Source organism: Trematomus bernacchii, unplaced genomic scaffold (genome assembly GCF_902827165.1).
Source record: "Trematomus bernacchii unplaced genomic scaffold, fTreBer1.1, whole genome shotgun sequence".
NCBI classification, from domain to species: domain Eukaryota; kingdom Metazoa; phylum Chordata; class Actinopteri; order Perciformes; family Nototheniidae; genus Trematomus; species Trematomus bernacchii.
The window spans coordinates 668920-679016 of NW_022987899.1; the positions used below are offsets into that span (position 1 = coordinate 668920).

A 10097-nucleotide genomic window follows, 5' to 3' on the forward strand; every position below is an offset into this window, starting at 1 on the left:
AGAAACAATAACTGATTAGGGTAAAGGGTTTGCTGCAGCACGGAGAGAAGGAAGAAGGAACTGCATTTTACGGACATTATCTTCACTTAATCAGCGCAGGGGCGAGGCATCGAGGCCTCACGCTGAGTACAAGAAGGAGACAGCATCACACACTCCACATTTTCAAGAGCAACTCAAATCTTCATAGGAGTCTTCACAGACACAGGTAAGAACATTTGTGTTTTATTGGGATGTTTTGATATTTTGGTGTAACATTATGCTAAAACATATCTTTTCACAACCACATTAGATGTAGTTTTTGTATTGACTTTTTCTTATTTTTTATTCGAGATGTTTCTCTCTGCCCTTCTTGTGCTGGGCGTCTGCCTGATTCCTGCTCACTCCAAACCAGCAGGTAAGCTACATCGTAATCACTGCTAATTCCAAATTATTGCGATATTTGACAAATGTGTTCTTCGCAGGGAAACAACTCGGCACTCCTCTTCTTCAAACCTGTTTTGAGGAGGCAAAGAAAATTGTTGACGATGCTTACAAGTACTCGAGAGAAGAGTGAGTTCATTTTAAAATAGTAATTTATATTTTAATATAATTCTGCGATCATGTACACTAAAGAGTTTTTAATTTGCATGCAAGCCATTTATTGCATTATTTCAGAAAGATTTATGGAAAAAGTTACGGAATCTCCCAAAAAATAACACAATTTAAATTCATTGTTTGATTTTGTGACTTTTTCTCCTCCAGGAGTCTGAGACGGGTCCGTACAGAGGTGGTGCGTCCTCACGATGCTCTCCGCCTGCTGAAGCAGCCTCGCGGTGAAACGCGCTCAGCTGTGAGATCTGCAGACTACATGGCACAAACCCTCCGCCTGCTACAGGAGAGGGTGCATCATGTGCACAAACGCTCACTCAACGTGACAGGTCAGACATGTGGCACCAAACAAAAAGAACACCTATGTCAGGGAATCATTTGCTTAGGTATTCAACCTTCGACCCAGTTCATCGTTTTCTCTCTTTACTGTCTCTTTTCTCATGGCATAGGTCTACGGCCTTGGGTATTGCTGCTATCTCTCTTGGGTGCATTGTTGTTGCCAGTCTATGACAGAGCACAAGCCGCCATGAGGTCGTTTACTGTTCAGGGACGTAGGTTTCCTGGCGCACATTCTTTTCGATGGACGAGAGCTCTAGTTAGATTCAGGGTCCATATTGTTTAGTCTCACTGATAAAGAATGTTGATTATTACACTCCGAACTAGTTAAAACCTTGAGCTGCAGAAGAGGTCTTCAGAATTGGTTTGGCAACCGCAGTGTCAACTCGTGACACACCACCTGTCTTGTCAATTCTCCGGCCGTAACTCCAAATAAACCGTCAGTGTTTGCCATCAAAGCTCCAGCTCTCCTCGTGTCTCTCTGAGTCCTGTTTCCAATTGCTTCAGAAGATACAGAGATCACATTGTTTTCTCACAACTTTTCCTGGTTTCTGAGGTTTACCATTTTGTAATATAGGCACGGAGCATTTCAAGGCTGCAATTATGAACCAGACATGTGACTCTATTAAATATATATTTTGTACAGATTTGCTCTCTGAAGAGGACCTGAATAAGCTGACAGAAATAACTGGATGTGCAAGACAAGTCACGTTTCCTTCATGCCACTCAACACCAAACCTCAACATGTATCGCACAGCCACCAGCGTCTGCAACAACATGTAAGAGAAACATAAATGTTTTTTGAAAAAATGCACTTTTTAATCTAAGAAGCATTTTCATTTATTTTGACTTCTGAAACACCATATTGGACAAAAATACATTGTCAATGTATGTACAAATAAATTGTATTTTTCATTCCAAAAAGCAATCTGTGTTGATTTAGTGGAAACTTGCAAGGTCTACTGTATGAGAGCAATTGTGGCTTACATTTTAAGAGGAAATTATTTTGAAATACACCTAAACATCTTGAGCCAAACACGACAGGAGATGTGTAAACCTAGGATTTCTCAAGCAGCGTTTCCAAACATGACCGTTTTCTGTTTGCTTTTAGAAAAAACCCGCGCCTCGGATCCTCCAACACCCCTTTCGCCCGCTGGCTTCCTGCTGAGTATGACGACAACATCTCCCAACCGAAGGGCTGGGACAGAACTCGAAGATTCAACAACTTCTTGCTCCCACTGGTACGACGTCAAATCGCAAACACTCATCTTGATTAAGGCCACATTTACACGAGAACGAAACGGCTTGTATCTGCATAGTTTCTCTTGCGTATAGCCCTATTATTTACACGAGGCCGTAACAAACGGACCCCACAAACGATAACGGGTCCCAAGGTGGATAGATTTGCAAACGAAACTCTCTGGGGGGTCAAACGAGTCTGTGTAATCGCCTCTATACGAATATTTCCTGAAAAAATAACGATAGCCCCACCTCTCCCCACCTCTGCTGTTCACTGCTGTAGCATGGCCAGCAGCTACTAGAGATGGGCGAGTCCTGATTCATCCGGATCATTAACCCGGATCTTAGAAATGAGCTGGTCGTGACGAGTCTCCCCTCTCCATTAACCCGAGTCCTTGAGTCCCACACTTGGTGTGACGTACAAATTAAAACTATAAATTGCGTCACTCGCTACTCTCTTTATAACATGTAAAATCACATTACAACGTACCCCAGTCCATCTGCCTACACTTTAGCAAGTAGGATAGCTGCCAGAAGTGATCGTTTGGCTCAGGGGAGGGGACGCGGATCAGTGAAACTTCCTGCAGACTCGTGGGGACTCAGAGGAGCCGACGGCTCCTAACCGTAATAGCATAGCAGATCCAGCGATCCATACTCGTCATGTGCACGAGCATAGCCCCTCCTCCAGCACCCGGCTCCCGCGCTATATTATGCAGAGTCAACAGCAGACTCGCAGATTCGCAGATTCGCAAATCCTGACTCACTGTGCAACACACAGCAGAGCAGACTCGTGCGGACTCGGAGCCGTAACCATATAGCAGCAGATCCAGAGATCCAGCAGACTCGTCCTCATGCACGAGTCAACAGCAGACTCAGATTTGCCAAATCGCAAAATAACTCTTTTTTTTGTGATCAACATTTTTTATTAAAGCAAAATACACTGTGTAGCGGAGGTTAATATAACGTCAGTTTAATAGATAGATAGATAGATAGATAGATAGATAGATAGATAGATAGATAGATAGATAGATAGATAGATAGATAGTACTTTATTGATCCCAAGTAGCTACTGCTAGTGCTACTGCTACTGACCATGCTACAGATGTTAGTGCAAAATCTACAGCTCCTCTACCACAACCATCAGCAACAAGTGGACATGGAGAATTACATGAACTACTACATGTTGCTAAATCCACCGCGGGGCGTAAACAGAAGGGTAGCCATGGCAACATTGCTGCGGGACTGCTCCGGGGTCTTCTTCGCTGCTTTTGGTGTATTTTGTGGCGGAAGTTACAGCGCCACTTACAGTCCCGGCATATGTACTACAGCATGTCCAGCGCTTTCGAGCGGTCTCGTGTGGAAGTACAGCGCCACTTACAGTCCCGGCATATGTACTACAGTGTTTCCAGCGGTCTCGTTTGAACAGACACGTTAAATGAAACGAATGCATGTGAACTGAAGACTTTTTTGAAAGCGCATACTGTGCATACACGCAAACGTTCCCGTGTAAAAGCAGCCTAATATACGTAAATGCAGATTTAAATTAAAACCAAGTTGTCCTCCACCTTCAGGTGCGACAGGTGTCCAACAACATCCTGAGCACAACAGACGCAGGCGTGGTCAACGACCGAGAATACCCTCACATGGTGACCTTTTTCGGTCAATGGATCGACCACGATCTCACCTTCACGCCCTTCTCACCCAGCATCCGCTCCTTCAGCAACGGCATCAACTGTGACGAGAGCTGTGAGAAAACCGAGCCATGCATACCCATCCTGGTTGGTTTGAATGCTCAAAAATAAATATATATTATGTTGTTTTCACTTAAAATCGTCCCACCATAACTCTTGGACTCTTTCCTACAATCAGATTCCTCCCGGCGACCCCCGCTTGCCCACCGGCCGAAACAGCTGCATCCCTACGTTCAGATCGGCCCCTGTTTGCGGTTCAGGATACTCCGCCTACAATTTTGGCGGGGAACCTAAAAAGAGAGAGCAGATCAACGGGCTGACGGCCTTCCTGGATATGGGCCAGGTATACGGCTCCGAGGAGCAGCTCGCCAAGTATCTCCGAGATCCCGACAGTGACGGCGGTTTGCTGCGCGTCAACACCGAGTTCAGAGACAACAGACGTGAGCTGCTGCCCTTCCACCCGATGCCGGGGAATATGTGCGCCACTCGCAAGAGGTTCAGCAAAGACACCAACGCCAGCGAGGTGCCCTGTTTCCTCGCAGGTAAGTCTCTTCCTGTCACTAATGGCTCTGAAGGCGACATTTTAATGGCTTAATAGCTACACTATAATAGCTTAGTTAACACTTTTCTATATACAACCACATTAAGGTGATATAAATGTCTTTTAAATCATTTTTTCAATACTTATATTGTAATGCAGAGGTGTGTCTTATCTTGTAATTAAGTGTCCATATAAGTAAGTATATATAAATATACTGTATAAGTATCTTGAAGACTTAAAAAATTAAATATTCACTACAACAATGCATCATGTGTGCATTTAAATCATTTCTAGTATCAAAGAAAAAGAACATAGATTGTTTTCACTACATTAAAGATATAATAACTAAGCTAAGAAAAATAGAAAGTAATTTATAGTAGAGGTAAATAAGCAAATGTTCCCTTTTTTTTAACCTCTTCATATGAAACTATTAGGACATGATGAATCATTTATAAAGCCAATATTTTTAAAGGACATAAACTCCTCTGATCAACTATCTAATGGGTACATTTCTGTCTGTAAGGTGACATCCGCGTGGACGAGAACCTCGCTATCACATCTATTCACACTCTGTTCATGCGTGAGCACAACCGCCTGGCCCGGGAGCTGAAGAGAATAAACCCGCAGTGGGACAGCGAGACGCTCTACCAGGAGGCCCGCAAAATCATGGGGGCTTACACACAGGTAGCAAAACCTGAGGGTCACTCAGATTATATATTCCGATCCTTACAACAACATGTTTTACTGAAAATCGACCTCTGTCTCTCCCAGTTGTTTGTGTTCAGGGACTATCTGCCTCGCATTGTGGGTCCTGATATAATGCATAAACAGGTTGGCCATTACCCCGGCTACAATGCTAACGTGGACCCCAGCATCGCCAACGTCTTCGCTACAGCAGCTTACCGCTTCGGCCACTTGACCGTCCAGCCAGTCTTATACCGTCTGGATGAAAACTACAGGGAGATGTCCCGCTTACCCACCATGCCTGTGTTCGAGGCCTTTTTCACCCCCTGGAGGGTCGTCTACGAGGGTGAGTTTTACAGAGAGCAGTGGAGTAACTTATCAAATAGAAATGCAACTTTATAGTCAACCAAAAAACATGTCTAAGGACAGAAAAATAACAGTCAATTTACTGCTAAAGTACTTTTTCATACAATAATGGTAGAGAATGCTGTTTTCAGCTTCTCAAACCTGTCAATCTGTCACCCTAACTTCTATTTAAATATCTCCAGGGGGCATTGACCCCCTGCTCCGTGGTCTGGTTGGACGTCCTGCTAAGCTGAACACTCAGGATAACATGATGGTGGACGCTCTGAGGGAGCGCATGTTCCAGTTTGTGATACATCTGGCTTTGGATCTCGGTTCTCTCAACATGCAGAGGGGGCGTGACCACGGCTTGCCTGGTACATCCCTCACTTTGAATATCATCCTTCTCTGATGTTTCTTTCTTTCTTATTGTCCTCATCCACTATTTGCTTACCCGATGTTTTCTCCTCTAGGCTACAACGCCTGGCGCAAGTTATGTGGCCTGTCTCAGCCAGGGAACGAGGCAGAGCTCGCTCAGGTTTTGAACAACGCCAACCTGGCCCGTAACCTGCTGCAGCTCTACGGGGCCCCCGCCAACATCGACGTCTGGATGGGAGGCGTGGCGGAGCCGTTTATCCGTGGCGGCCGTGTGGGGCCTCTGTTCGCCTGCCTCATCGCATCACAGTTCCAGAGGATCCGCCAGGGGGACAGGTCAGTGTCCATGTAGATAATAACATGTGAATCACATTTAGTTCTGATTTCTAACAATCTACATGTCACAGGTTACAGTATTTTTGTTTTGTGGATGAACTGTTAAATTGTACATGTACTTAAATTCATGCCTATGTTGAGCATTAGATTTTAAAATGTATACATTTAAAAAAAATGTGTCTGACATAATAAATTGTGTTATATATTTATATCAGCGACGTGCAGTCAGTCACCTGTCATACTCCAATGTAACGGAAAAACAATTAAAGAAAAACTAAATAATAATAATAATAAAATGTCTCCACTGATCTTGTATAAATGTGATTTCTGTATGATTCCAATCGCATTTTACAGTCAAAATCAGCTAATTTGCCGAGCTCCGCTACGTGAGCGATGAGAAGTGAGGCAGGGACGAGCTCTGCCTCTCGTAAGCCCACAGTAACTGGCTGGAGCGCGGGCACTAATTTAGCGCGGCCACTTATTTTGTGAGCGCGCTCAAGCCATTTACTGTAGGGTGAGGTGAGGCACAGATGAGCTCTGCCTCACTTCAGAATGCGTCACCCCACAGAAACTTGCTGGAAAGCAGGCCCTAAGCGCATGCCTGTTACCATCTCACTGTAGGTCACCAATGTAATGTTTGTAGCTCCCTTTATTACATTTATCCTCGCCATCCATAGTCTCTAAATAACTTATTTCACGTATATATGATATTTAGGCTCGCTGGTCTCATCGTACAACGGCAATGAAAAAAGCACCAGGAGAGGCAGCCATAACCTCTGCCGCACTGAAGGGGGCGCACGTGAGCCCACAGGTTCTTGTTGCTACTGTTATTCTACCGCAAACAACAAACTAGACTTTTGAAACTACAGGAAGATAAGGAGGACTTTTACAAAACAGTAATAGAGATTGTTGTCCAGAAGGATAGCATGGACTTATATTCATCTTCAAGTCAAGGTAAGACCACAACTGTAATGAAAATGGGATCTTACTTAGAAAGAACAATCCAATATTTAGATTTTGGGTATCCTTTTGTTGATCGGTCTGTTTAAAATTAATCATAGCATCAGACTAAAAAAGCTTTTGAAAATAACAGAATATTTCGATTAAGGTCAAAATAGGCTATAATATTTGTAAATCTGACTCTGAAAGAGTCAGTGCCTCACCAGCCATGAACCTCACCGCACGTCACTGATTTATATCAAATGTCAGATGCACAATCATGAAAATAAATGCTTTACAAACACATGCTCTGCTGACCGTAGTCTGTTGTTTGATATCATCAGGCTGTGGTACGAGAACCGGGGCGTGTTCTCCCTGGCTCAGAGAGCGGCTCTGTCCACCTCCACCATATCCAGGATCATCTGCGACAACACCGGCATCTCGTCTGTCCCCACCGACGCCTTCAGCGTCATCTCAAATTGCAACAAACTCGTCGACTGCTCCAGCATCCAACATCTGAACCTGTCCGCCTGGAGCAAGGATGGGCAACTTGGACGGTGATGGGGGCCACATAATTTATGTACTGGTCACCAGGGGGCCGCAAATTCACTTGGAACACACACACACACACACAAATGAGCAGTAGTGGCGGCTCAAGTTGCTTACTTTCATTACAGCAACGGTCTGCAAACATACTCAACATTGTGGTTTACCCCAGAATTCAGTGAAAATATATTCTTTCTCCCACTTTTCTTGGAAAACACGATTTTCCTCAGATACCTTTCTCTTGCTCATGCTGACAACCACAGAGGGCTGTGCTCATATGTGACCCGCTCTATCGAAATCAGTCGGAAGTCGCAACGGCTCATTTCAAGATAAAAATGGATTTGTGTAAAAAAATAGTTTTTCTGGGTGTTTTGTTTGATTTTAAATAAACAAAGTCTTGGCTTTCAGAATATGAAACTTTTATTGCCAATATTACACGATAAATACATTTTTGAAGCTTGTAAAGGGAAGATGACACCTCTCACTCGCACTCTGCTCTTCCGCAGCGCCGCCCCCCCTCCCTCCCGCTGAAATTATGAATGCAAGGCGTATAGTAATCATAGATAACACGGCAGGGTCCGTTACAGTTTGTTTTCATCTGATTTCAAATAAACAAAGTCTTGGCTTTTAGAATATTAAACTTGTTTCGCCAAATTCAGATGATAAATACAACTTCGAAGCAGCGGCGCCGGATTCATTTCAGAAGTGGGGGGCCAAAAAGTGTGTGTGTATGTGACATACTTGCCAACCCTCCCGATTTCATTGCCCTCTCCCGGTTTCCTCCCGGGTTCATATTTATCCTGCATTTCTCCCGATTTCTGACTAAATCTGATTTGCGAGTCACGACCTGTTTCATTCTAACATAATGCTCCAAATGTTACTGTTTCCACTCGGACTTCAATACATCTACACCATTGTTTGGTTTCCATGGTAACGCGTCTCTTTAGTAGCGCGCGCAACTGAAAGTCTGAGAGGGTGTTCAGGAGGAAGATAGTCACAGAAAACAGAACAAGAATGGACAACTCTACCCTCTGCTCACTCCTTTCCTGTAAATTAAACTATACAGGTCCAGCACATGACAGCGCAGTTGCTCCATCATTCCATCTCTTCTTTGTTCCTGCTCAATACGCTCTTGTTTGACAAGCTGAATGTTGACTGGTGTTTGACTGAAGTAAGCGCACTTTTTTTGAACACACTCTCTGTGAAAAGTTCCAGTTATTAACTCCGGTATTTACAAAGCTGTCATCTCCACATTTGGAGAAAGTTACAAGCCGTTTGACGGCAGCAAATCTGCATATTTCACAGAAGGCTCGTTTAGTGGTTTTGCAAAGAATTAACCACTCTCTGTTTTTGTACCATTCTGCATTGAAGTACCTTTCTCTTTGCCCAAATAAGCTTTTATTTGCCCGTCTGGGCCGTCTCAAATGTCCTGACAACAAACCTCCATGCAGTCGGAATCTATGGGATTAGTTTTGTGTCATAAAGATAAAGCAACATTTTCTCAGAATCAAGCAAAACTAAGAGTTTAAGAGAAAAAAAAACGGAGTCAAGCAAAATAAATTGAATTTCAAAAATAAAACTATAAGTTGCAAACAAATCATTTGTGTAATCATGTAAACTATAAGTCTTTTTTCTTTGTTTTAACATATCTTTTTGTTTGCAGTTCTCTTTGCTTCTTTCTCAATGATCAGACTTTTGCTCTCGCTGCAGCTCTCTCGTTTGCGCTCCCTAATTTTTTGTTTCCGATTTTGACCTAAACGTCCCAGGTGGGCGGGACTTTCAGGGGTGCGTCCCCATTGGCTACTCAGTTTTTGAGTGACAGCCCAGTCCTCCAGCGATTGTACAGTGCAGGCAGCTGCGGTGCGGTAGCTGAGCGTGGATAGAACACCCCCAGAAGAACCAGCATTTCAATTATTATAATACTACAAGTGAAAATATATGTATTTATTGATCATTTGTGTTGTTCGTGCTGTACTATACGGTCTGTTTCTTTATTGTGTTAAGTGAGAAGTAAAGAAAAGCTGTGCTATGAAAGTTAGCTTTTGCTACCTTTAGATCCATAACAATGCAAGCTAAGTCAGTTAGCTACATAGCTAGCAGTGAGTGAGCGTTCAGACACCGGCGCACACACTCAAACGGACTCGTGTGCCTGATTCTGTTTAGATATGCAAGTATAAGCCATGATAGCTTATTTTATTAACACGCTAATTTGATATGAAAATCAATGGAGGCTGAGTTTACTACTTCTCTTTGTAGGAAAACCTACCGTCCATGATGCCCCTGAGCTGTGTTTTATTTGTTAACTTCATATTTTTCATTTCCTAAAACATTTATTTTCCTCTCATATTAACAGTGTGGATCATTGAGACAGCGTGGTGTCCAGAGTCTTATCCCGTTTTCCCACTTCCTCTGAGGGGACGGCACGGAGGGGGGGGCATGAAGAAAGACCTGCACCAGCTTCATCCACGCTGGGCGTTGCT

The 10097-nt window shown here is 43.6% G+C and overlaps 1 protein-coding gene across 1 annotated transcript; it reads left to right on the plus strand.

Moving 5' to 3' along the window:
- The first annotated feature begins 290 nt into the window (after positions 1-290).
- LOC117469933 (eosinophil peroxidase-like) lies at positions 291-10097 on the plus strand. The gene is made up of 13 exons (XM_034114411.1): positions 291-394; positions 462-549; positions 742-917; positions 1571-1703; positions 2036-2165; positions 3735-3941; positions 4033-4396; positions 4919-5079; positions 5167-5425; positions 5628-5798; positions 5895-6132; positions 7416-7628; positions 9971-10097. The coding sequence occupies exons 1-13, from the start codon at positions 331-333 to the stop codon at positions 9981-9983; spliced, it is 2217 nt and encodes a 738-aa protein (XP_033970302.1). The 5' UTR covers positions 291-330; the 3' UTR covers positions 9984-10097.

Excerpts from the sequence above, each read along its gene's own strand:
- LOC117469933 (XM_034114411.1), top strand. The coding sequence starts at position 331 with ATGTTTCTCTCTGCCCTTCTTGTGCTGGGCGTCTGCCTGATTCCTGCT. Across the intron at positions 395-461 it reads TGCTCACTCCAAACCAGCAG|GGAAACAACTCGGCACTCCT; the intron begins GTAAGCTACATC and ends TGTTCTTCGCAG. Across the intron at positions 550-741 it reads TACAAGTACTCGAGAGAAGA|GAGTCTGAGACGGGTCCGTA; the intron begins GTGAGTTCATTT and ends TTTCTCCTCCAG.